This window comes from Dromaius novaehollandiae, chromosome 1 (genome assembly GCF_036370855.1).
Source record: "Dromaius novaehollandiae isolate bDroNov1 chromosome 1, bDroNov1.hap1, whole genome shotgun sequence".
Lineage (NCBI taxonomy): Eukaryota > Metazoa > Chordata > Aves > Casuariiformes > Dromaiidae > Dromaius > Dromaius novaehollandiae.
In genome coordinates this window covers 73,055,938-73,078,136 of record NC_088098.1, presented here as the reverse complement: position 1 = coordinate 73,078,136, position 22,199 = coordinate 73,055,938, and the positions used below count along the sequence as shown (strand labels likewise).

The 22,199-nt window shown below is 39.2% G+C and overlaps 1 protein-coding gene across 7 annotated transcripts in view; it reads left to right on the top strand.

Annotated features, from left to right (window-relative positions):
* SCUBE1 (signal peptide, CUB domain and EGF like domain containing 1) overlaps positions 1-22,199 on the top strand; it is a 220,679-nt gene that overhangs the window by 114,242 nt on the left and 84,238 nt on the right. For 5 of the 7 annotated variants that reach the window (XM_026114052.2, XM_026114051.2, XM_064516668.1 and 2 more), the window contains 2 exons: positions 2,471-2,587; positions 5,503-5,592. In XM_026114052.2, the coding sequence (XP_025969837.1) occupies positions 2,471-2,587; positions 5,503-5,592 (207 nt within the window). The remainder of the gene's footprint in view (positions 1-2,470; positions 2,588-5,502; positions 5,593-22,199) is intronic. The other 2 variants (XM_026114056.2, XM_026114055.2) reach the window with 1 other exon arrangement.

Sequence of the window (22,199 nt, the reverse complement as noted above, 5' to 3'; positions counted from 1 at the left end):
ACGAAAAACAACCGCAAAACAATGAATGGGCAAAAAGAAGAGAGGTGAATAAGGACTTGCATAGCATTGAGCAAGGAATTGATTTTTCAGCCTGACTATATTGAGAAAGGAGAACTAACGTAAATTTTAATTTTTGGTTTTGCATCAAAAAAAAGGGAATATTATTGTTTATTGAAAGAAATGAAACACCATTCCTATTTGATGCAGAGCAGAATGATTCGTTTGGTGTATTTTTCAGAAAAAAAATTAACAAGTAAGTTCATAAAACTGAAGGAAGAGAAAGAGTGTCTGGGGGGTGGTTGTTGTTTCAGGGGCTTCTTTAATGTGACTGCTTGGAAGTCTGGGATTCTCATGGTTTGGGAAGTGTGAGTTCAATTCCCTTCTCTCTGGTGGGCCTGAACTCATAATTCCCATTTCTCAGTATAGTGCCCAACCTGTCAAGCTCCAGTAAGGAAATCTGGATTAGGCTGCTCTCCATCTTTCTCACTGGCATTTTTTCCACTTGGGTAAAGTTCTGATATTCCTGGGAGGAGAGGTGGGAATCCATGTGGGCCATCTTCTCCATGACTGTTCTTACCACCAGGCCACGAGACTGTTCCCTTGCTGTCTCTGAATAACGCAGGGATTTTATTCAAATTGTACAATGCGAAGGTGTGAAGGATGAAGGATGCTTGAACACATGGTAGCCTCTGGCCTGCACCCACTTGAGAGATGGGCAGTCTTGGCTGTGATCTTTGCCAGGCCTCAGGGGCCGTGGGTTCCTGAACTTGAGGTTCCTACCCAGGCAAGTGGCTTTAATGGGAATTCTGTTGGATATGCTAATGTGGCAGAATTGTTCCATTTTAAACAAAATACTTCAGTAATTACTGAGGGTGGTGTGACTTTCCAACACTGGCAGGCTCACCCAAGAGGTGGAATATTTCCATTCCAGTTACTGTTGCTGAAAATTCCAGTCTACTCCATTTTATAATAAGCTGGTGTTAAAGCAAAGTTCTTGAGGTCAGGGGGAAATTATATTTTTCTGCTGGAAAGGAGATTTAAGTTTAGGTTTAGATGCTGATTTTAAAATCCTGTTAATAGTTATCTTGGTTTTACTATATATTGGAATTTGCCATCCTGGATCCTTTATAAACTCTCTTATCTAGAGAGGAGTTCTGATAAAGACGAATGTGAAGAAGTTCCTTCTGATAAGCAGCAGTCAGTGTTTAAATTATTAGAACATTTCAAAACATTAAAGTCCTCTGAAATGATGAGTATGATATAACTGCGTAACGGGACATGGGATTTCCCCTCTACTTGTCAATGTGTGTAGATCTGTAAAGAACCTGATTCTTGTGCACAGAAATTACCTGTATATAAAGAAAGTAAACTGAATTCATAATGCTTTTACTTAGCATCACACTATGCAACTGTAAAGGACTAAACAGAACAGGGATAAATTAGAGCTGTTGTGTACCAGCTTATTATTTAAAAACTGGTTTGCCTTAAGAATCAGAGATCAAATCCATCCTGCAACGAAGCAGATTGAATCTGATGTATTAATTCCTGGAAACGGCAAAATTCTATCCGTTTGAAAAAGTTTTGGCTTTAATGTATGTTTAGTATTTTTTCCACCAGAGATTTTTTTTAATAGTTACAAGCAATTTTATATTGTACACATGCAAGTGGAAGTGACATCTCCAGGCATTCCTTCCTAGCTGAGGCCAATACACTGTATGGCCATAAGAAGAGTGTATTTTTTGTTTCAGCAAAGAAAAGGAAAAAAAGGAAAAAAATATGTTTCTTGGTTTATTTTTAAACATTCTTCTACTCTGGGAGGACCAGTATTTGAAATAGTAGATTTCAAGACATTTGCATTTCTGCTTTTGCTGTCTGGGTGTCTGCTTCCTCCACTTAGGAAGTGAAGGAGGGGGAGAAGAAAAATGCAGTCTATAGACTTGAAAAAACATGTCTGTATTAGTAGGGTGCTCATATTTTCATGCTGTATACATCATGGACATGAAGCATGTAGCTTTTTGGAACAGATGAAATTGGCTGATAATTCATGCTAAAGCTACTAATTCAGACTATGGAAAAAGTACTACATTCTTCTTCCTTTCTTTCCCCCTTCCTTCCTTCTCTCTTTCCTTTCTCTCTCTCTCTTTCTCTCCTCTCCTCTCTTCTCCTCTCCTCTCCTCTTCTCTCCTCTTTCTTCTTTCTTCTTTCTCATTCATTCATTTTTCCTTCCTTCCCTCCTTCCTTTTTTTCACTGGGTGGATTGAGAGCAGGGCAAGAGACAGGAGTGCGGCTAAGGTAATGGGGCTCCGAAAGAATAGGGGAACGCAAATGCCTTCAAATACAAATGTGATGTTGCCTTATGTCTTGGTTTGTTACTGCTCTTCTGCATTCTAAAAGGCCCTCAAAACTAATTGGTTTCATTGTCATTTTATTTATATATACATATATACACATTCATTTGGGGCATAACTAGTAACCTGTAACTATGGGAATGGAGGCTGCCAACACACCTGTGATGACACAGATACTGGTCCTGTGTGTGGTTGTCACCAGAAGTATGCCCTGCATTCGGATGGCCGAACCTGCATTGGTAAGTACTTCTCTACGATACATTTTAGACTGTATTCCTCACAGAATATGTAGATGCACGTGTGTGTGTGTGTGTGTGTGTGTGTGTGTGCGCACATGCATGTGTATTTGTATCTCACCGGAGTTTAGCAGCATTGCTGAGAGGAGTGTATAATAGCAGTTCCTGGCCATAGCAGCTAAGGTCTCACCATATATAGACAGAAGCATTTGTGTGTGTTTTGTTGAAATGTTTGTTAATGAAGTATCCCTTTGTTACTCCTTAGTAATTCTTATTTCTTTTTTTATAACTAATCATTTTTAAAATAAAAAAGTGTAAAACATTCATAATTATGACTGAAAGTTCAGCTCTTCCTTTCATTTTCATGAGTCAGACTTCCTTGGGTAAGTATTGTGAGGAAAATGATCCTCATTTTCTAACCATGATGACTGGGGAAAATTAATCATCATGATGTGCTTTCTTCCTTATTTTTTATGATCCTAAAAAGTACAGCACTTGTAGTGAATATGCTTTCACTAAGATTGTCAATGGGAAAAGTGATACAAGCTTGGGAGATGCTATGCAAATATTTATGATTATAAATATATTATTTGCTTAACACTGTTTCTTTCCAGTCTTCACATTTTTTTAAATAAAAAGGGATGTTTTTGCATTCTGTAAGTTAACATTTGAAAATTCTTATTTAATTCAGATCAGAATGTAAACCCATAATGGTTTTCATTAGCATTGTGGCCATGTTGACTTTTTTTGTTTGTTTAATTTCAAGTTCTTATGAATTTATAGGAATTTTCTGAAATTAACAAAATAAATAAATGGATGCATATTTATCATCTTTTCTCTCCTTTATCAATACTACAAGACACAAAGCACCTGATCTAAAACCCACGGAAATATGTCAGTTATCTTTAGCGACCTGTTGGTCACATCTATGGATCTTGATCCCATAGTAAGATCTAAGCATTAAATTCAGTGGCTGCACAGAGCTTCACTCACTCCTGGTGGGTTTGATTGCACATGTTGTGTGGTAGGACCAGAGTTATATTGGTAGAGGTAGAGCTGAACAAGGTTCAACACTGGACTCTGCCTTGTTGTATACACAAGCTATATGTCAGTTTACAGAATCTCTCAGCTAGTACTTTTTGATTAACACAGTGGGCTAAGTCTTGCAATCCCCCTGTTTAAATAACCCTCCCTGAGATCTGTGGCACTTCCAGCTGTGGAAAACTTGCTATGGAGTGAGGGCCTTGAAAACAGATTTTATTAAATGGATAATTGATCTCCTATTTCTCAGAGTTCGCTGATATCCTCAGATTGATGTTTTATATTGTTCAGCATGTAAAAATGACTTTAAAAGCTGTATACACTCCACCTGTTTTTTTTTACTTTTTTTTTCCCCATTTTTGTAATGTGATACATACAACTCCATGTTACATTCCTTGGTCTTGTGATGTAAGTCACATATTACTGCCTGTGCTGATTTTCTTCCCTCTAAGTAGTTCTATCTCCTAGAATATTTCTTAATTTTTTTTTATATATTTTTATTCCTGCTTTCTGGTGATGGTTCCTGATTGCCTGTCTTGTCTGATAACTGACGTACATTAATTATCTACAGAGCAAAATAAAAAAAAAATCTCAAACAAAAGCCTCTATTGCAGCCTGATCCCATCTAGAACTTGTTAAAAACAAAACAAAACAACTTCTTGTTACCACTCAACCATGTAGTTTTGCCACAAATAAAACCTGCCAGCCTCCTCCTCCTCACTTCAGTGATTCCAATGTTTGCTGTCTTCAGTGGTGTATATATTCCGGGCATCACTGCAAGAATGCAAACTTCTGCAATGCCAGATAAATACTTTTTGACCCTTTGTCTAACACATTTTGTCTTTGTTTGCTTGACTTATCCTTTTATTTTATTTTTTGTTTCCTGCATGTGAAAGTCCCCATTTGCATTTTGTTTTTCTAATAAAGCAATTTACTCTCTGTATAAATCACTTTATTTACCTAGCTGCTGCTTCTCCATCACTCTCCTGTATGAGAAATCTTTATTTTTACTTCATTTACTGATCATCTCTTCCCACCCTTGTGACCATTTCTGTGTATTTCTAATGAAGCATAACCAAACTAAAGTCCTCATTATGCTGTATGACACTCTTACATATACGATATCAGAAACTACTTTGTAAAATGATTTTTGCTGACATCATCTTGCTTACTGCATGCTTATAAAATTACTAAACCCTGTTCTTGCAACATCTTTTCTAGCATTGAATGTTTAGCTAGTAGTGTTTCATAGACAAGCAGGCAACCAGCACTGCCCAAATTGATCTTTTTTTGTGTTTGTTTGGTTTGTTGTTTGTTTATTTTTGTTGTTGTTTTTGTTTAATTTGCATGCTGTTGTTTGGTTCCGTTTCACGCCGTGTCAATGTGTACAAGACTATGGTGCATCTGTGCCCATCCATCACCGGACTCTTCTAGCTCTCTGTCTGTCTGTCTGTCTTGGTCTTCTGCCTGCCAACTTCAGATCCTGATGCCACCATTAGCCTGAGTCACTTCACAGTTTGTCTTTAATAGTTTGTATAACTAGCATCCCTGGATTTTAATTTCCATCATTAACACCTCTCTGGGGCACTCACGTTAGCTGTCTTGTTCTCTAGTAGGAATCCAGCTTCGTGTACGTGGTTAATTACTTGGTAGTTGACCATTCTTCCTCCTCCCGCTCTTTCTTCCTCCTTCCCCCAAACACCCTTTAATTTTTTCCTGGGGTCTCAAAGGGAATTAACTCTCTAACGGGGATTTAGTGCTTTCATGCCTTGCTTCTTGGCTTTGGCTGTGCCATGCCAAGAAACTGTCTTAGGCAGAGGAAAATTGGGCTTGTGATTAACCAACTGCTCCATGTTTGTCCCTTACTTGTGTTTTAGAGAAGGATGAGGCTGCAATTGAGAGTTCTGAGTACAATGCCACGTCAGTAGCTGATGTGGACAAGCGGGTGAAACGGCGGCTACTTATGGGTAACACTTTTCTTCCACTTCCTTTGTTGTGCTCTCACTTTTGTCTGTATGTGTGTTGGGGGGAGGTTCTCTTTTGGTCTCGTTTGGTTCTCTGGTTTTGGTTTGGTTTTTTTTTCAGTTGATTTCATCTGTGTGGAAAGGTCACCAATTTTGTTAAGTTCTCGTCTGTTGTACAACTTCATTTCCTGATTTTAAACTTTTTTCCTAATGCTGCAGCTTTAATGTTCAATTTCTTCTGCATAGAAAGAAGCTTTTGCCATTAACCTTACTTACCTTACGCCAGCTACTTCTTATATGTGATTTGTGTGTGTTTGTGTGTATGTGTTGCTCTAGGATTCCCAAAATACCATGTTCCAGACCTGCCTTTTGACTTAAAAGTGGATGATGGTAAAATAAAGCCATATTCTATTACATATGTGGTGTTAAGTGAATAACTGTATTTGCCTATTTACATATTTGCAGTACTTTTGACTGAAATGCAAATATTATGACTGGAAATTCATTTATTTCCCTTTTGTTGCTATGTTAGTAACCACTGAAAGATCTTTCCTTTGTGACTAGTGAGCTTCCATATGTTCTTCTTTCAAGACTAAGCATGGCTTGTTTCTCTCGGTGGTTGGAGCCTAAGAGTGGAAGGGATGAAGAGATGCATTGAACAATGAAGATATTTCTTTGGCTTCTGCTCTCAATTAACCCATTGCTCACCTCTGTAATGCTCTTGTTCATGCTACATTTATGGCCATTAATGAGAATGACCTTTCAGAAATAAAAACAGTAGAGTGGCTGCATCTCTGCCACATTTCTTTTCATGTGACAAAGGGCACGGAGTAGCACAGCTGGCCGAATGATGCCAACATTTTGGTGATTCCCAGGTGGCTTTTTGCTCTGTATTTTCCATTCGCATGCCTTACACACCACATACAGTATTGCTACTAGTTTCTAAGCGCAGTGAGCACTATTGAGACTATTTACAAGACGGGGCTTCATTATCCACACAAGAGATTCTGGCAGGATGAGATTCTGCTCCATTCCCTCACATTTGCTATTTCCTTTCTTAAAAGCACCAAGTCCTTTGCAGACTCTCATCTGCTAGTCCTTGGCAGGCTTTGCACCTCTCTGGAAGGACTGCTTCTAGAAGAGCAGAAGCCTCTCTGTGAAAATTTGATTTAATTGATTGCTGGGTTAATTGTTGCAATAGGTGGTGACTGTTGTATTGTTTTCATGTCACTTGTATCTTGTCACCCGTGATAAACCACAAGCTTAGTCATAGCAAGCAGTCACCATGTGGCAAATGGCATGGTGTCATGACTCTGAAATAGTATTAGGTAATAATGCTCAGGTAAAATATTTCCCCTCCTATAAGCACCTGGGCATGTGTTGCCATATTTCTTTTAGAATGTCTATGGTTGTTAATTTGAAATGAGTTTGCAGACCTAGCAAGAGACCCATATTGATTTGTTGTTTAATGATGCATTGTTTAAATTGATTTAAGTTGACAAAAGCTATGAGGCAACTCATCTTGCTTTCTAAAGTGCCATTAACACTTTTAGCTGGAATTTCAGTAAGGCCTATGTTCTCACTGAAAGTCAGGAAAAAGTATGTGCAAAGGGCCTCCCTTTGAAAATCCAGTCCACAAGGTCTAAACGGTGAGTTTGCCCAGCCACTATCAGTATGTAGGATACGGTTGAGAGGGACTGAGCAACATAGTACACTGCTTTGCTATTTTGCCCTCTGATAAAAGTAATTATCCAAACTGAAAATAAATTCACACTGCCTATGAGAGTCAAGGCAAGCAGAGTTAAAAAGTTATGATTAGCAACAAGCTTCTTAGGTACACCAGGTCTGCAAGTCCCAAGCCAAACATAGACTCTAGAAACATGTAGGTTTAGGGAAATAGTTAAAAATCTAGTTTGCAAAATACATTTTCTCACTCTTTGCTACCTCCTCTATTAGCACTCATCAGCCAAGAGCTGAGAGTTCCTGGACGTGCTGTTTTTGAACAACTGATACCTTAGAAAAACATTAACTAGAGCTGAAAAGAAATGTAATTAGCAAGTGAGATCTGAGTGGGTGGCTTTCTTCTTAGGGACACTGTTGCTCTGTTTATCTCTGCTCTGATTTTTGGTGCACAGAAAATCCAGGCTTGATTTTTTTGGTAGAGTCTTAGTACATTTCCAAAGTGTAGTGGCATTTTCATGAAATGCCATGCGTCTTCAGATGCTTTCTAAACAGCTGCTTTAGAAAGTACTGGAGGGCTCCCCAGGAAGCTTTGTTACCAGCTCTTGCAAACAGCCTATGATTTTTGACCCTGCTGCGAGAGGTCTTGGATGTGTGGGAAAAGTAGCAGACTTCATGTGATTTTAGTAGTCTAATGGAAGATGCTTTTGATTGCAAGCCCAAAGACAATTTTTTCTAGTCCCACATCATCTACTGCCTGCTATTAAAATTACTATGATCTTTGTAACTCTTAGTACAAGCCAAAGCTGTCTTTGTTTTCTCAAGGGGCAGTACTTAATCCATTTCACAGAAGACTGAAGCTTGCATGAGACTACTTCAAAACAGGACTGCTGTCTGATATGACTGTATATGCCATTCACTTTGCTACAGCAAGACTGGCCATTTCTGTAGCTCAGATTGACTCTTAGAGGGATCTGGATCGTAGTCATGGTATGGTCCTGTTACTTGTGGCTAAGCTTGAAATATAGAAAAGTATAAATTTGCTCCCTTCTTTCCTGTTAGATATATTTTTATTTAGATCTTGTGAGGCAGACAAGAACCAGGTCTTCTCAGATGATCTGCAAGAAACTTTACTTCAGAGCCATTCAAATAATTCCTAGGAATTTTCATCCTTTTTTTTTTTTTTTTTTTTTTTTTTAATAATGTTCAGGAAGCCCTGAAGGCTTACAGCTGTCCTATATCTCCCCTGTTCAGAGAGAGACACTTGGGCCCAGCATAAAAACCTCTTTCATTTACAAGATGTCACTGTATAACTTTTCTCTGATCTGTGAATGTAGCAGCATATTGCTACTCACACTATTTGTTTACAATTCCTTCCCTTCCACCTGGGCCATTGCCATTTTAAAGGGGAAAAGGATGCACCTTATTGTATTCCAGACGGACCTTAGGCAAAGTTCTGCCGTCTGCAAGATTTCTGAGGTGAAGTATAAACTGGACATTGATTCATGGGAGTTCTGTAAATTAGAAAGAGTTGTTCATTTGCACATCCAGCCTGCAGAAGTGCACACATCCAAGTACTCAAGGATAGAACCTTTTTATCCTTACTGTTATCTGTAAGGTACATTTACACCTCCATTGGCACAGGACAGCTTGCACTTGCTATAAATCAGTAGGACAAAACCAGTGTCCTCAGTTCTTCTGAAGTGTCTGGCATAACTAGAACATTTATGTTGCAGTTGGTTGAGCACGTGTTCTAGTCTTTGTTTTGTATTGTGAAATACAATTTTTTTCCTAAAAATATTTTCAGTATATTTATTTTCAGTATATTCAGTATATTTAAGCGACCTCCCTGCTTTCCTTTGATCTTCTTTTCCTTGAGGACTTATTGGCCCAAGACTGTTTTTCCTGTCACAGCATGAGACTGCCATGTCTGATTAGATGAGAGTGCTAATGCATTTCAAATCTTTTTTTCATCCAGCTCCAGAATCAGTTTGAAACACAGTACATCATGCCCTGCCTACCTGAATTACAGCCGTTCCATTCCATGCACACAACTTCAGAAGAAGCCAGTTTCTGCACATACCTTCAAAGTATTGCATTCAGGATCACATCCTTAGCAATGGAAGTTGCTTTTATTCATGTATCCAGTTTCCAAATTTCTTGCTGCTAATGCAGCCCTGGAGAAAATTTGTAACCAGCAGCCCCACAATCCAGGATTGGAAAGCTGAGATATCCATGAATCTAGAGCTTTATTATTATATATATTGCAAATTATCAAGTCTTACTGGTTTAGTGTAACTGTCTTCTTGAGGATTGTCTTTCACTTGAAAAGGCTGGAGAAATTTTACAGAACAATTACCTATTAATATCCTAAAGCTCTCTTTCACATAGGGCTTGATACTGTGGATACAAAAATAGGTTTGATATCATCAGTTATGTCACTGAGCTGCCTCCTTGCAAACATGTTGTCTGCTTATGGAGATGTGACAGCTGATTGAAAATGTCCTCTTTGAGGAGCCAGAATTGTCTGGTCTTACATCTTAAGAAGTCCTCATCTCCTATAAAAAATCACAGGTAATGTTTTGTTCTTTGGGAACATTTTATATCAGTTCTGAGAACCAAGCAGTTTTATGGGGTTTTGTAAATTGTCTTTAAAAATACAGTCACTTGCTGCATTGTCAGCGTCACAGACCTTACTAGACTGAATGAATCCTTAAGGTGCATTATCAACACTGTAATGATGTGACCCAGCTTATATCCACTAGGGTGTTTCTCAGATCTTATTTTCTAATCAACACTTTTGAAGGTGTGGGCCTGATCCATTTTTCACCATGTTTCATTTCCCTCCCTGTGCCCTCTAGTAGTCAAATGGATCAGGTTCCTTTGGGCTTGGATGCAGATAACTTCAGAACAACTGCAAAGGCTGTTTCCCTCCCTCATCTTCTGCCCCCCTTTTCCATTCTTTCCAGTGATCACTGTTATAAGAACCCACTTTGGCAAGAAAATGCTCCTCCTCTGGTGTAGGAGATAGAAGGTCAGTTCCTTCTTGTCTCAAGAGCAGAGTTTTACAAAATTCTTTTTCTTATATCAAAGAGGAGCAGAGCATTGAGCCTGTCTTGAGCTTAAGGAAGCACAGTAATTTCCCATGCATGTTTAGGGTCAGGATAGTGAAGCAAATGGCAGTAATACTATCACTACAGGTGTCTTCAGAACACCCAAACTCTTCCCTGAAATTTAGTCCTTCACAAGATGTGCTTAACTCATCATGAGTGAAGACAGCTCAAGGTCTTGCCATTGAACACTGATTCCTCGGGTCTTCAGTAAAGCTATGGCTATACTTGCAGCCCACCTCAGATTCAGGAACATAGACCTCTTTTCTTACCTTGGACGTGGCTCCCAAGATCCTTTCAAACCCTTTTGGTGTGAACTGATGTGCTTGTATAAACTGTAGAACTGTTCAACTGCATCGAACTGTCCTGGGCTTTATTACTTAGATTGCTTCTGTAGCCTAGGAAGTCTTTTAAGGCATTTGGAAATCCATGCCAACAGGGACCAGCTTTGCCAGACTGGGATTTGTTATTCTATTTTACACCCCATGCCTGACTTCATGACAATGGCTTACAGGCAGAGCTTTGATCAGTCTATATTCAGGGCACATATCCAGCGATTAAGGTAGTATTTTCACTAGTCTTGTATTTTCCCTCACAGTGACAGGAGTCATTTGACCTCTGCAGATGGCTGTTCTTCCATTTTCAGTAGCCTTCCAGACCTTTTATAATGAATACCCTGTTACCTGCCTGGAGAGCAGGGCATGTTTTCTAACAAACCGCTTTCAGTCCTGTCACTTGGAAAAGACGTGAGTGGTGCAATATGTAGTTTGAGAATTCCTCACACAGATCAAGTGTAGCTTGTGACAAAGAGCAGCACTGCATGTTCTACACGACAAAATCATCTCCTTTTTGCCTGAAGGTGGACATGTTTTGCAAAGCATATATCCACTATCAGTTTAACTTCCAAGGATCTCAAATACTGCAGTAGATAGCCAGAGTCAGTTCAGACTGGCATATCACAGGTGAGTGTACTGGAATGGCATCTTTGTACTCAGAAATATCAGCCAAGGTAGCTATGTTTATCCTGTTCTGGCTGAAGTGGTTTTGTTTTCAGGAAATATTTTGTTTTAGCCTCAGGCATATTCTCACAGGCCTTGATCAACTTTTCGATTGAACTGCAAATCCCTCTATGTCCCAGCTAGTTAAAGTGACTGTTTTCTCTCTGATAAGAAACATCCACAAAAATAGTTACTGCATGCATTTGAATAGCTGAATGGCTAGAGTCTGTGCAGTGTTCAGGTAGGTCTTTTACCCTTAAGGATGACTCCCCCCAGTGAGTTCCTGCATCCAAAAACGCAAGCATTCTCCATTAGGCTGATGAAAGTATATTTGACATCTATTTCAGCCCCATATCTACTAGTGGAAGCATACAAGGGGTGGGATTCATCTCACCTCGTTTTAGAGGTCTAAGATACATACCATATTCTAAAAGTAAGTGCAGAGCGAGTCTAGACGAAATGTCTGTAGCTGTTTATATTGCAGTATAGTCTGCAGTTAGAGGAGATGAATCTCCCTTCATTATCTTCTCACCAGTTACCACAGCATTTTTAGCTCAGTACCTGCAATAGAACTTTAATGGCATGCTCACATTGTTTACGAAGGAACAATTTTAGCTCATGGCCATAGCTTCTGGCATTTTCCAGTGATGGCAAACATTTTAGCATCTATTCCATCAACTACATTGGTCAGAGAGATTGAGAGCTTTGTAGCTGATCCATCTTACCTTAGGTTTACCCATTTGCACCCAAAGTTGGTATCCAACTTTGTGCCTTATGTGTCACCTGATCCAGATAATCAGGCATATAGTATTTTTTTACTAAACCACATACATATAAGGATTAGGCAACTCTATTCACCCTGGACATCAAACTCGCTTAGATTTTCATTTGGTTGGGAGCAAATCCTTTAGGAGCACCTGTCACCTAATTACTCCGTGATAGAAAGGTACCTAGCTATAACAATTTCCGCCCAAGACTATCAGTGTCTTGCTGACACAAGATTGTGTCTTGCTGTTAATGGGCAGGGGTGGAACCACCAAGTGTGACCTGAACATATTCCCCAAGAGTTCAAGCTACTTTCTGTGGCTGAGATATGCAGAAAGCTGTCTGGATTGCCATCCTCACTTCTGCAGTTTCTCATCACAGAGGCTTCCAGGCAGTATGCAGCTCTTAGCAGAGCAGTTCTCTACTCTTCTTGTTTCTGGAGAATCAAGATCCTCCTTCAGGTAGCTTGCATAGGGTGGGGACTACAGCAGGTAGTCACCTTTGGTGTGAACTTCATATTGACAATCAGGGAAGGAGAAAGAAAGGTCACTTACTAGGAGCTAGAATTTCTTTGAGATGTGTTGTCCACATGCACGCTCATATGGTCAGCCACCCTTCTCCCTTCTTCCTCCAAGTCCACTTGGAAATTCTTGGAACTGAGGACTGATGGTGTGGGACACACTGTGCCCATTTTCATAACGTTTGAGAGCACCCCGCCATGTGCTCTTAAGGCTAAAAAATATCTGGTCTTAAACTGCATGGGAATATGCCCTGTATGAACATGCATGTGAGTAACAAGTAAAAACCTTTTGATTTCTCTAGTAGGCTTCCTTCTTTTTATTTCTGCCTTTCCCAATGACACATTGTAATTTTGAGGGTTGTGGTCTTTTCTACTGAAGACCATAAGCTTGTCAGAGCAGTAAGGAGGCTTTATGGCTTATGTTTTGTAGGAGTCATAGGGTAAGAGTGGACTTTTTAATCTTCTATGCCTATCTGACCCAAGCTGTTGCCTCCAGTCTGATGTTCTGTTTGGCAGGAATTTCAGAACTTAATCTCTTTGAGTCACTATTTTCTTTTCAGCAGAGACATACAGCTCTTTCTCTTTTACAGGGAAATAGAATTTACAAAATTAACTAGGATTGCCAGAGTCTGATAATTAACATAATTTTCTTCTGCCAGGTGTCAAATAGTTGCAATAGTAGAGAAATATAGCTGACATCATATCATACCTCCACTGATCATTCTTTCAGGCCTCCAAAGATCTCTCCCTCTAATGGTCCACTGTGAATAACTTCTCCAAAGTCAAATCTCTTGTCTTGAATTACTGTATTCAATATAAGGCACACAATGACTGTGTAGTTCATGTGGGAATCCACCATTTTCTGGATTGCAGAAGGAGCCAAATTTAGTTCCTTTGCAGCTCAGGAAGGAACATTGCTGAGGCATAGATCTTACTTCAGCACTATATTCTTTACCTAATTTTTTTTTAATCTGACAGGAATGTTCTGGCAAAAGCCTTTCTTCATCTTGAAACTAAGTTTTGTAGGAAGACTTTGTTTTTTCATATTGCTTTTGCCTGGAATGATCTTCAGAAATAGGAAGACAAAGTGTACACAGTAGTCTGGTGAGAACATTCATTTGGAAGGGGAGAAAATGGTACTAAAGAGCCTTTCTGGTGATTTACCACCCGTGTCCCAGGTGAATGTTGGACTGTAAAGTCAGGCTCACTCACTATTGCCTCATGAACTTGTTTTACCTTTTGGGCCAGTATTGATAACTGATAGTCTGATTAGGGTTTGGGATTCTTCAGGTTCAATAAACATAAAAGAACAGAGACTGGAACCTGGATTTCCAACATGCCATGTAATGTCTGAGCTACTGAGCTATTGGAATGAAGAGTGTTATAATCTCTGGTTTTCTGTTAGAAAATTTCCAAAAGTCTTAGCTTGTTTTTTTCCAATGTGAAATAAGAATAGATTCTGCAGTCTTGATTTTTCGTTCTCTTTCAAAATGAAATGATAGTTTCCAGGTGATCCTAATCGCAGTTTTCCTGTCTCTAACACCATGGAGATGGACAAAGTAGCGTTTAAGTTTTAAAGTGTGCTTCCAGAGCAGTTAACTTCTATCACAGTTGCAGTCTACCAAGGCTCACTTTAAACCAAGAAAACGTTTTCAATATGTACTGCAGTTCCTGGCTTTGTTGTACTGCATCCTAGGACTCTTTCCAATGATTTAAAATATATCTTATTTCTATAATTGGCATTTATCTGACTTAGAAATGCTTACTGTCAGAAAGCCAAATGTGCCACTCTGTATACATCACAACCTTTTTTTGTTTTAATGAATAAAGCATTTAAAACATACTATTAACAGGCATACTGCGAGGAGGACCTGTAACTCAGCTACTAACTGTGAAATCAAGATCCCACTTTAATTCTTTGTGTCAGTTTTACTTTGCTATATGAAATTATAGAAAATAGGCGGAAGGAATTCCTGAGGTCATTCATCCATTCTCTCTTTCCCAAGGGCAGATCCTTTCATCTTCAGTTATCATCACTTTTATCCATTGAGTTAGTGAATGGTGTGCTATTTCCTGTAAAAATCCCTTTTCTTCATTTCTTTGCAAATGATAAAGACTCTGACCTTATCCAGAATTCCTACCACTACCTTCCATTGTTTTGCTTTTCCATTTTAGATCAAAGTATTTGTCCCAGTTTTGTCCCAGATAATGCTCCTTAGCAGTGTTCAGAGTATTTCAGTTTTTCTTAAATGTGGCTTCTCTATTTAGAGGGAGCAACACAATCACAACTAACAGTACAATTTTTAAGGGATCAGACTTGATTCATCCAGTGTTTATAAAATGCCTGATCCAATCTATCGATTATAGTTCCCTAAATATGCAGTGTCCCCTGATAAGGAATAGAATGTTTCTAAAATGAAAACTGCAGGCCTCATGATTCACTGCAGGATTCGCCTAGACATTTCTTCACACATTCACTACATGGTAGTACAGAATTCTCATCCTATTTTCATGCAAATAATATTCTACCAATCATGAAATTGCAGGGAAATGGGGAGACAAGCATAACGGAGTGAATGTTCTTTCTGTCTCACCTTTTTCATTCCCTGAGTAGGAAGCTCATTCAGTTTCTCCTCCTTTCTGTTCACAACTATTTGTTTCTTTCATTATACTCTTCTGAATGCTCTTTCTCTATCCTTTCAGCATCAGAGAGCATAATTTGCATGAGAATAACATAGTTGTGTCTTAACTGAAAATTCAAATATTTTAGTTGTGTGCTTAAGTTTCTCCTTCTGTTTGTAGCCTTTTGGGTTCCTCCCTGTACCCTGATCTCATACCATACATTCCATGCACTGCCACTTGCAAGTTCTTTTGTGGATGGAAACAGCAGTTTTATCATGTGTCATTGCCATGTTACTTACTCTGCATACTTCCTCTTATTTAAAAGCAAGCTTAACTGTGTAATCAACAGATTTTTTCCAAACAAATTTGCCTTTCCTGAGCTAGGTTCTAATCTCTTCCACGTTTCAGACTTTTGTATTTTGTGTCAGTGCATTTCTGGTTAGAATTTGAGTGAGATTTTAGACTGGCCTTTTGGCCAGTTGGATAATCTTTGTTTTTTGGCATGGTCATGCAAGTGATCAACATGCAACCCATGATGCCACGATGAGCCAGACTGAGCAAAGAGCTTTCTGTGGGGAAAAAGGGGGTGGATTACAAGTTATGGGTGAACTTGATTTCAAGTACTTTTTTATATTAAAATCTATGAATGAATTTAGTGTTCTTGAAAGTGAAGGAGCAAATGATACTCAGCTGAGCAGGACCTACTGCTGGCAGTTCTGTGCCTGACTCTCTCAGAGAACTGTTCTAATATACCGTAGCCCTGACTAGCAGTGCAGTGGCTGTTTTCTGAGAGAAAGAGACTCTTTATGATGCTGAAGTAAGTAAAAATATTTGAGCATGTAAAAGTATAAGTGTATGAGTAGTAGGACTAAAAGTAACCCAGCAAGTTCATTCTCACTTACAATCTACCCATGAGCTGACTTTGGGAATCTGATCTCTGCACAACTGATTTGTATGTTTTACTGTCATCTTGTGTTTCTGTACAGAAGTTATTTTAGCATCGTACTGTTTCATTTAATAACTGGTTTTTAACTGTGACTTAATAGTACCTGGCACAGTGATTTCCTGGTGTTGGTCTATATGAGATCTCCGAAATGCTACAGCGATACAGTCACCCAGCTCCTGGCAGTTTCCTTTGAAATCTTACTTGAAAAAAAAAATCAGTTTAAATTGCAGATAGTACTCACTGACATCCTATGCTCTGTTCAGGACTGGTCCTGCAATTTGACTTCTGCTGAGGCATATTGTAAAATCTTTTGGGAATCAGTGCAGGACATAAAGCAAATGAGAAGAGAGTAGCAACTCTATGATAGCTATCAAGCATCACTGATGAATATTAATAGGACATTTCTCTGCTTTTTCTGTACTCTTACTTACAAATTGCCAGGCATTTGGTTTTCTTTCAAAGATATCTTTAATCTTTCCTCACTTAGACAAATATACAAGTTTCCTTGTCTTGTACACATAGCTTGGAGAGTCAGTTTGTGTTTTACTGTGTTAAATACAGACAATTCAATTCATTTTTATGTGTTTGGAACAGACAAACAGGTTATCTCTTGGTTCAGATACATTAGCAGTTTACAGCAATTTTAGTTATGGCACATCTGTTGAGGAACAAGGATTACCAGTAGTTTAACCATTGTCACCACTCCGATTGCTAAGCTCACAGAAACCTCATTAGGAAAAAAGTTTTAAGATTATCCATATTCCTCATACTGGGGCTGGCTAAGAGGGTGAGTGCTGTACATCTGCCATTCAGCTTACAGCCTTTAGCTTTCAACCTGATTTACTCATGTGTCTGAGCCCCGAATTTAAGACTGTCATTCTGAGCATAAGATATTGCTGCTGCACACATTTTGTACAAAATTCAGACCATGTATAGAAATAAATATGATTAGACTCTGAATATTATTAGCCACAACTTTTCCTCGTAGCTGTGACCTACCTGATAGGACCTGATAGCTACTCTAAATTCACAGCTCCAGAGTGCTCCACCACAAATTGCTCCTTGCTGGCATAAAAGTTAGCTCAAAGTAAGCTCTTCCAGTGTAGTACAGGTGTTGGGAGCAAAGCCTGAGCACCAGATTTTTGCTGACCCAGTGAGCTTTAGGATGCTGCAAGCTACTTCCAAGTGAAGGGCGATCAAACTGCTAGCTTGCTCTAACTTGCACTAGTGTCAGTGTTGATATTGACCAATCATAGGAACTAGGTATGGGAAACAAGCATTTTCTTCCTTCATCTCTTCCTTTCAGATATACTTACCTCTTACCATGTCAACCTAAAGAGTTTACAGAAGTTTCACAAACTTAGGAAAAACCCCTCTTCTACTCACTTTTGTCTTAAAGTCAGACATTACCTGGATTTGTGTCTTCAGACAGCACTAAACCCGTCAATGACCTTTTAGATTTGAGAATCAGTACAAAAAAAAATCTTTAGAACAGCAATTACCTTCAAAACCTGTTGCTAATTACTTGCTGAAGTGAGAGAAGAGGGCATGTATTGTACCCTTTGCAGTGTATGGATCTCACTTTCTTTGGAGTTTGATGTTATAAACCTACAGATACGGCCAATCCTAATCTTTTATTGCCTACACATGGCTGCAAAAATTCTTCTTTTCCCCTGCACAAGGCCTTGAGGCAGGACTTTAGTGTAACATTCCTCTCTCATTCACAGGAGAAGATAATAATTAGCTGTACACATTTTTTTTTTTCATTTTTTCTTCCAAGAACAACTCCTGTGGAAGGAGCTGCCATTAACTGTCACATCTCTCATGCTCTTTCCCTGAGAAAGATGATCAAGACAGCAGCAGTTGTTGCAAGACTTACTTGAACAGAGGTGGTGACTTTAGTGTCTTCCCTCTCCTTTTTGATTTGAAACTCTGTATGATTTCTTCTGTTTTCACTTCAGCTGGCCACTTTTGGTTTTCCTTTAAAGTTTCTTTGCATGTTTATACATACACATTATTAAAAACAGCTCCTTCATTTAGAGGTGTTTTCCAGTCTTTCCAGTCATACTTTCGTGATCAACAGATGGAAAATAAATAGGGCCTCTAGATCCTAATGACTGGAGACTGCCATGCTGGGTAACAGCACTTTTTGAAAAGATCAGAGAACTGCCTCTCCACATCCCCAAAGGAAACACCTTGCTGCTAAATGTCTTGCTCTTCCTTTGGTGCCTTGTGGCTGAATGTGCTCTTTGGGATAAAGAGCTGCATACTGATCAGACAAAGGAAACGGACATTCATCACAAGTGCAACACTTCACCACACAGCACTTCTCTGTGTTGTGTATTTTGCTCAGGATACAGCAGCACAGGTCTACACAGCACAAGTCTGCTACATTGATGGGTATCTTGGTGGCCTGCACAATGGCCTGAGGGCTTTTTGTATCTGCCCTCTGACACAGCTTTCTAGTGGGATGGACAAGATTACACCTTTGTTGTGCAGATAGGGAGCTTGCCTCTTTCTGAAATTTGAAATTAAAAAAAATTGTAATTTCATCAATCCCCTCCTTAGTTGTCTGTCACCCAAAATAGATTATTTTGTTTTAGGTCTCTTGAGAAACATGACTGATCCCTTTGTTACTTCTCCACTTTGTCCCTCATACTCATGTATGACATCCTTAATTTTTAAAATCTTCTTATCTCTTAAGAGTATCATTTGAAAATTTGATGTCATCTTAAGGAAAATTTTATCACACTGAACAGCATGCCAAATGCTCTAACAGGTTGACTGAGACTGGGAAAGCAGAGTTTTACATACAGGTACGTGTACACATTCCAGAGTTTATAGGATTATTTTTTTAAGTAGAACATAACTAAAGTGAATCCAAAATGACTGACTTTGATTAAGAAAAAAAAAAAAAGAAACACAAACATGTCTGTTAGATAAAGGTTTCTCTTACAAATCTCGTTGCATCATTATATTAATCTATAGGAGATCTAGACCGGACGGAGAAGATGGAATTCTCTTATCCTTGTAAACAGTTACCTTTAAAGAGGAAATAAATATTATCAGGGCAAAAAGTATATTAAGAGGAAGGAGGTGTCAAAACTCACTTTTAATAATTTTTGTATTATTGGGAGTTGTAAAAATGGTATTTTACATTTCTAGAACATGTGTTCTAATAAATTTCAAAAGATCTCATAAGAAATAACATCTCTATTTTACATGAGGAAACCAAGATAGCACAAAATGTCTTGAGAACTCCAGTGCAAGTAATTTGCCAAGGATGACACAGCAGCTCTTGGAAAGTTAGGGAAAAAATTTAGGTGTCCACTTCCACACTCCAGCTTTTGGAACAACAGCATTTCCTATTGGAGATATGAATGTATCAGGCTTCAAAGAGATGCTTAAATAGTATGCTGAGTTTGCTCTTGAATTTCATGTGCTGCTTGCCGTGTCCATGAGACTTCCCTTCTTCCTCTTCCCTTCCGGTATTCTTTAAGAGAAATAAATGAGGTAAAGTGGAACTCAGATCCTTTAGTCTCTGTAGGGTATGTGAATCAGTTTTCATTGAGTCATAGAATCATGTAGTTTGGAAGGACCTCTGGAGGTCATCTGGTCCAACCTCTTGCTCAAAGGCCAGCTGCATCAAATTGCTCAGGGCTGTGCTCAGCTGAATTTTGAATATCTCCAAGCTTGGACATTTTACAGTCTCTCTGGGCACCTGCTTCAGTGTTTGACCACCCTCATGGTGAACATTTTCTTCCTTATTTGAGTCAGGATTTCCCATTTTGCATCTTCTTTCCATTGCTTCCATCCTTTCACTGTGCACCTCTGAAGAAAGTCTGGCTCCATCTTCTCTACACCCTCCCCTTGGATAACTGTAAACAGGAATAGGATCTCCCCTGAGCCCTTTCTTGTTAAGGCTGAACAGCTCTCTCAGCTTCTCTCAGCCTCTCCTTGCCATGTGCTCCAGCCCCCTAAACATCATCTTGGCAGCCATGCACTGAACTCACTCCAGTATGACCATGTCTTTCTTGCACTGGAGAGCCCAAAACTGGAGACAGCACTCCAGCTGTCTCATCAGTGCCAAGTAAAGGGAAAAGATCGCTTCCCCCAACCTTCTGGTTGCTCTCTTACTAATACAGGCTAGGTGCCATTGGCCTTCTTTGCTGCAAGAAGGTCATACTGCTTACTGCTGACTCATGTTCAACTTGTTGTCCACCACGCCCTAGGTCTTTTTCTGCAAACCTGCTCTCTAGCCTCTCCTGTTGCATGGAATCATTCCATCCCAGGACTTACATTTGCCTTTGCTGAAGTTCATGAGGTTACTCTCAGGCCATTTCTCCAACCTGTTAAGGTCTCTCTGAATAGCAGACCTGCCCTTCAGTGTGTTGACTGCTCCCCAATTTCGTATCATCCACCAACTTTCTGAAAGCGCGCTTCACCCCATCATGCAGGTCGTTAGTAAAGACATTTAGTGGTGTTGGCCCCGGATCACTAGCTGATGGATGCCCTACCTTGTCATTCGCTTATCCAGTCCCTCTCTCATCAGTGTGGCCGTAAGGGTACTCTGAAAGACTGTCAAAGGCCTTGCTAAATTCAAGATGAACAATATCCATGTTCTCCCCTTATCCACAGAGCAAGTCACATCATTGTGGAAGGCAGTCATGTTAATTAGGCATGATTTGCCCTTGCTAGGTTGATGCTGGCTGTTCCAAATCATCTTCTTGTCTTCCAGGTGTTTGGAAATGGCTTCCAGGATGATCTGATGCATGAACTTCCTGGGGTCTGATCAGGGGCTGGCTGGCCTGAATTCCCCACCCCGCCTCTCTTGACCATCTTGAGGATGTGTGTGAAGTTTGCCTTCTTCCAGTCATTAGGAACCCTCCTCTGCATTCATGACTTATCAAAGATTACAGAGCATGAGTCCACCAAGACATATATTACTTTATGACCTTCAGATGTGTCCCATCTTGTCCCATATACCTGTGTAGGTCTGTTTTGCTTTACACTGTGTCTAAGTTCCTAAATGTTATTTTGGATTTTAGTTCAAATTAAACTAAGTTGTCAGAGTGCACAACAAAGAATCCAAGATTTGCCTCATTTTCAGTAAAACCTGTAAAGTCACATCCTGTTTTTTTGATCATAGAGATGACACACCTGTCTTTGAAGCAGATTTTAAATGGCCTTATGAAATATTGGGCCACTTTCAAAAACCAGATTTGAATAGAGGATTACATTTTGAATATTTGGATTTTGCCTATTTCATAAAAAAAGCAGAAATTTAGGTTTTCAGAAAAATTCCCACACAATGAAAAATGTGTTTAGAATTTCAGGCATTTAATAATATTCAAAGCCGAATAAGTCCGGTCTGGTCTGGTCCGGTCTTTATTTTTAAGAAATTGACCAAGCTCTATTGCCACACAGTAGAGATTCTAGCTGAGTTCAAAAACTGCAGGTCTAGGACCTGAAGAACTTGTCTGTTGCTGCTAAATCCTTGCAGACACTGAAGTGACATATTAAAGGAGTGAATACTCATGCATATTCCCTGATAACTTACTGAGTATTCTTGATAAAATGCTGAAGGACTGACTCCTCAAGCTTATGCTTTCTAATAGGATATTTTAATATGCAGAAACAGTGCATATCCCATAGTACCAATGGAATTAAAGCTGTTAAAAAGATAAATATAATAATCTCATAAAACATAGGCGTATCATTTTGGTAATGATTTTGATTACCTCTTGTCTATAGATTCAGGGAGCCGATATCTGAGAGATTGTTCCAGAATTAGGATCTTACTGTGCAAAAACACAATAAAAGTTGTCCATATCACTTTATATAGAGAGAGACATCCTTTTCTATAGATCTGTTTCTGTCTCAGTTTTCTAGTGGGAATTCAATAAGGATGTGAGTAGGCTGCAAGCACCTCTTTAAATTCACAGTAAAGTCTAACAGTTTCAAATGAT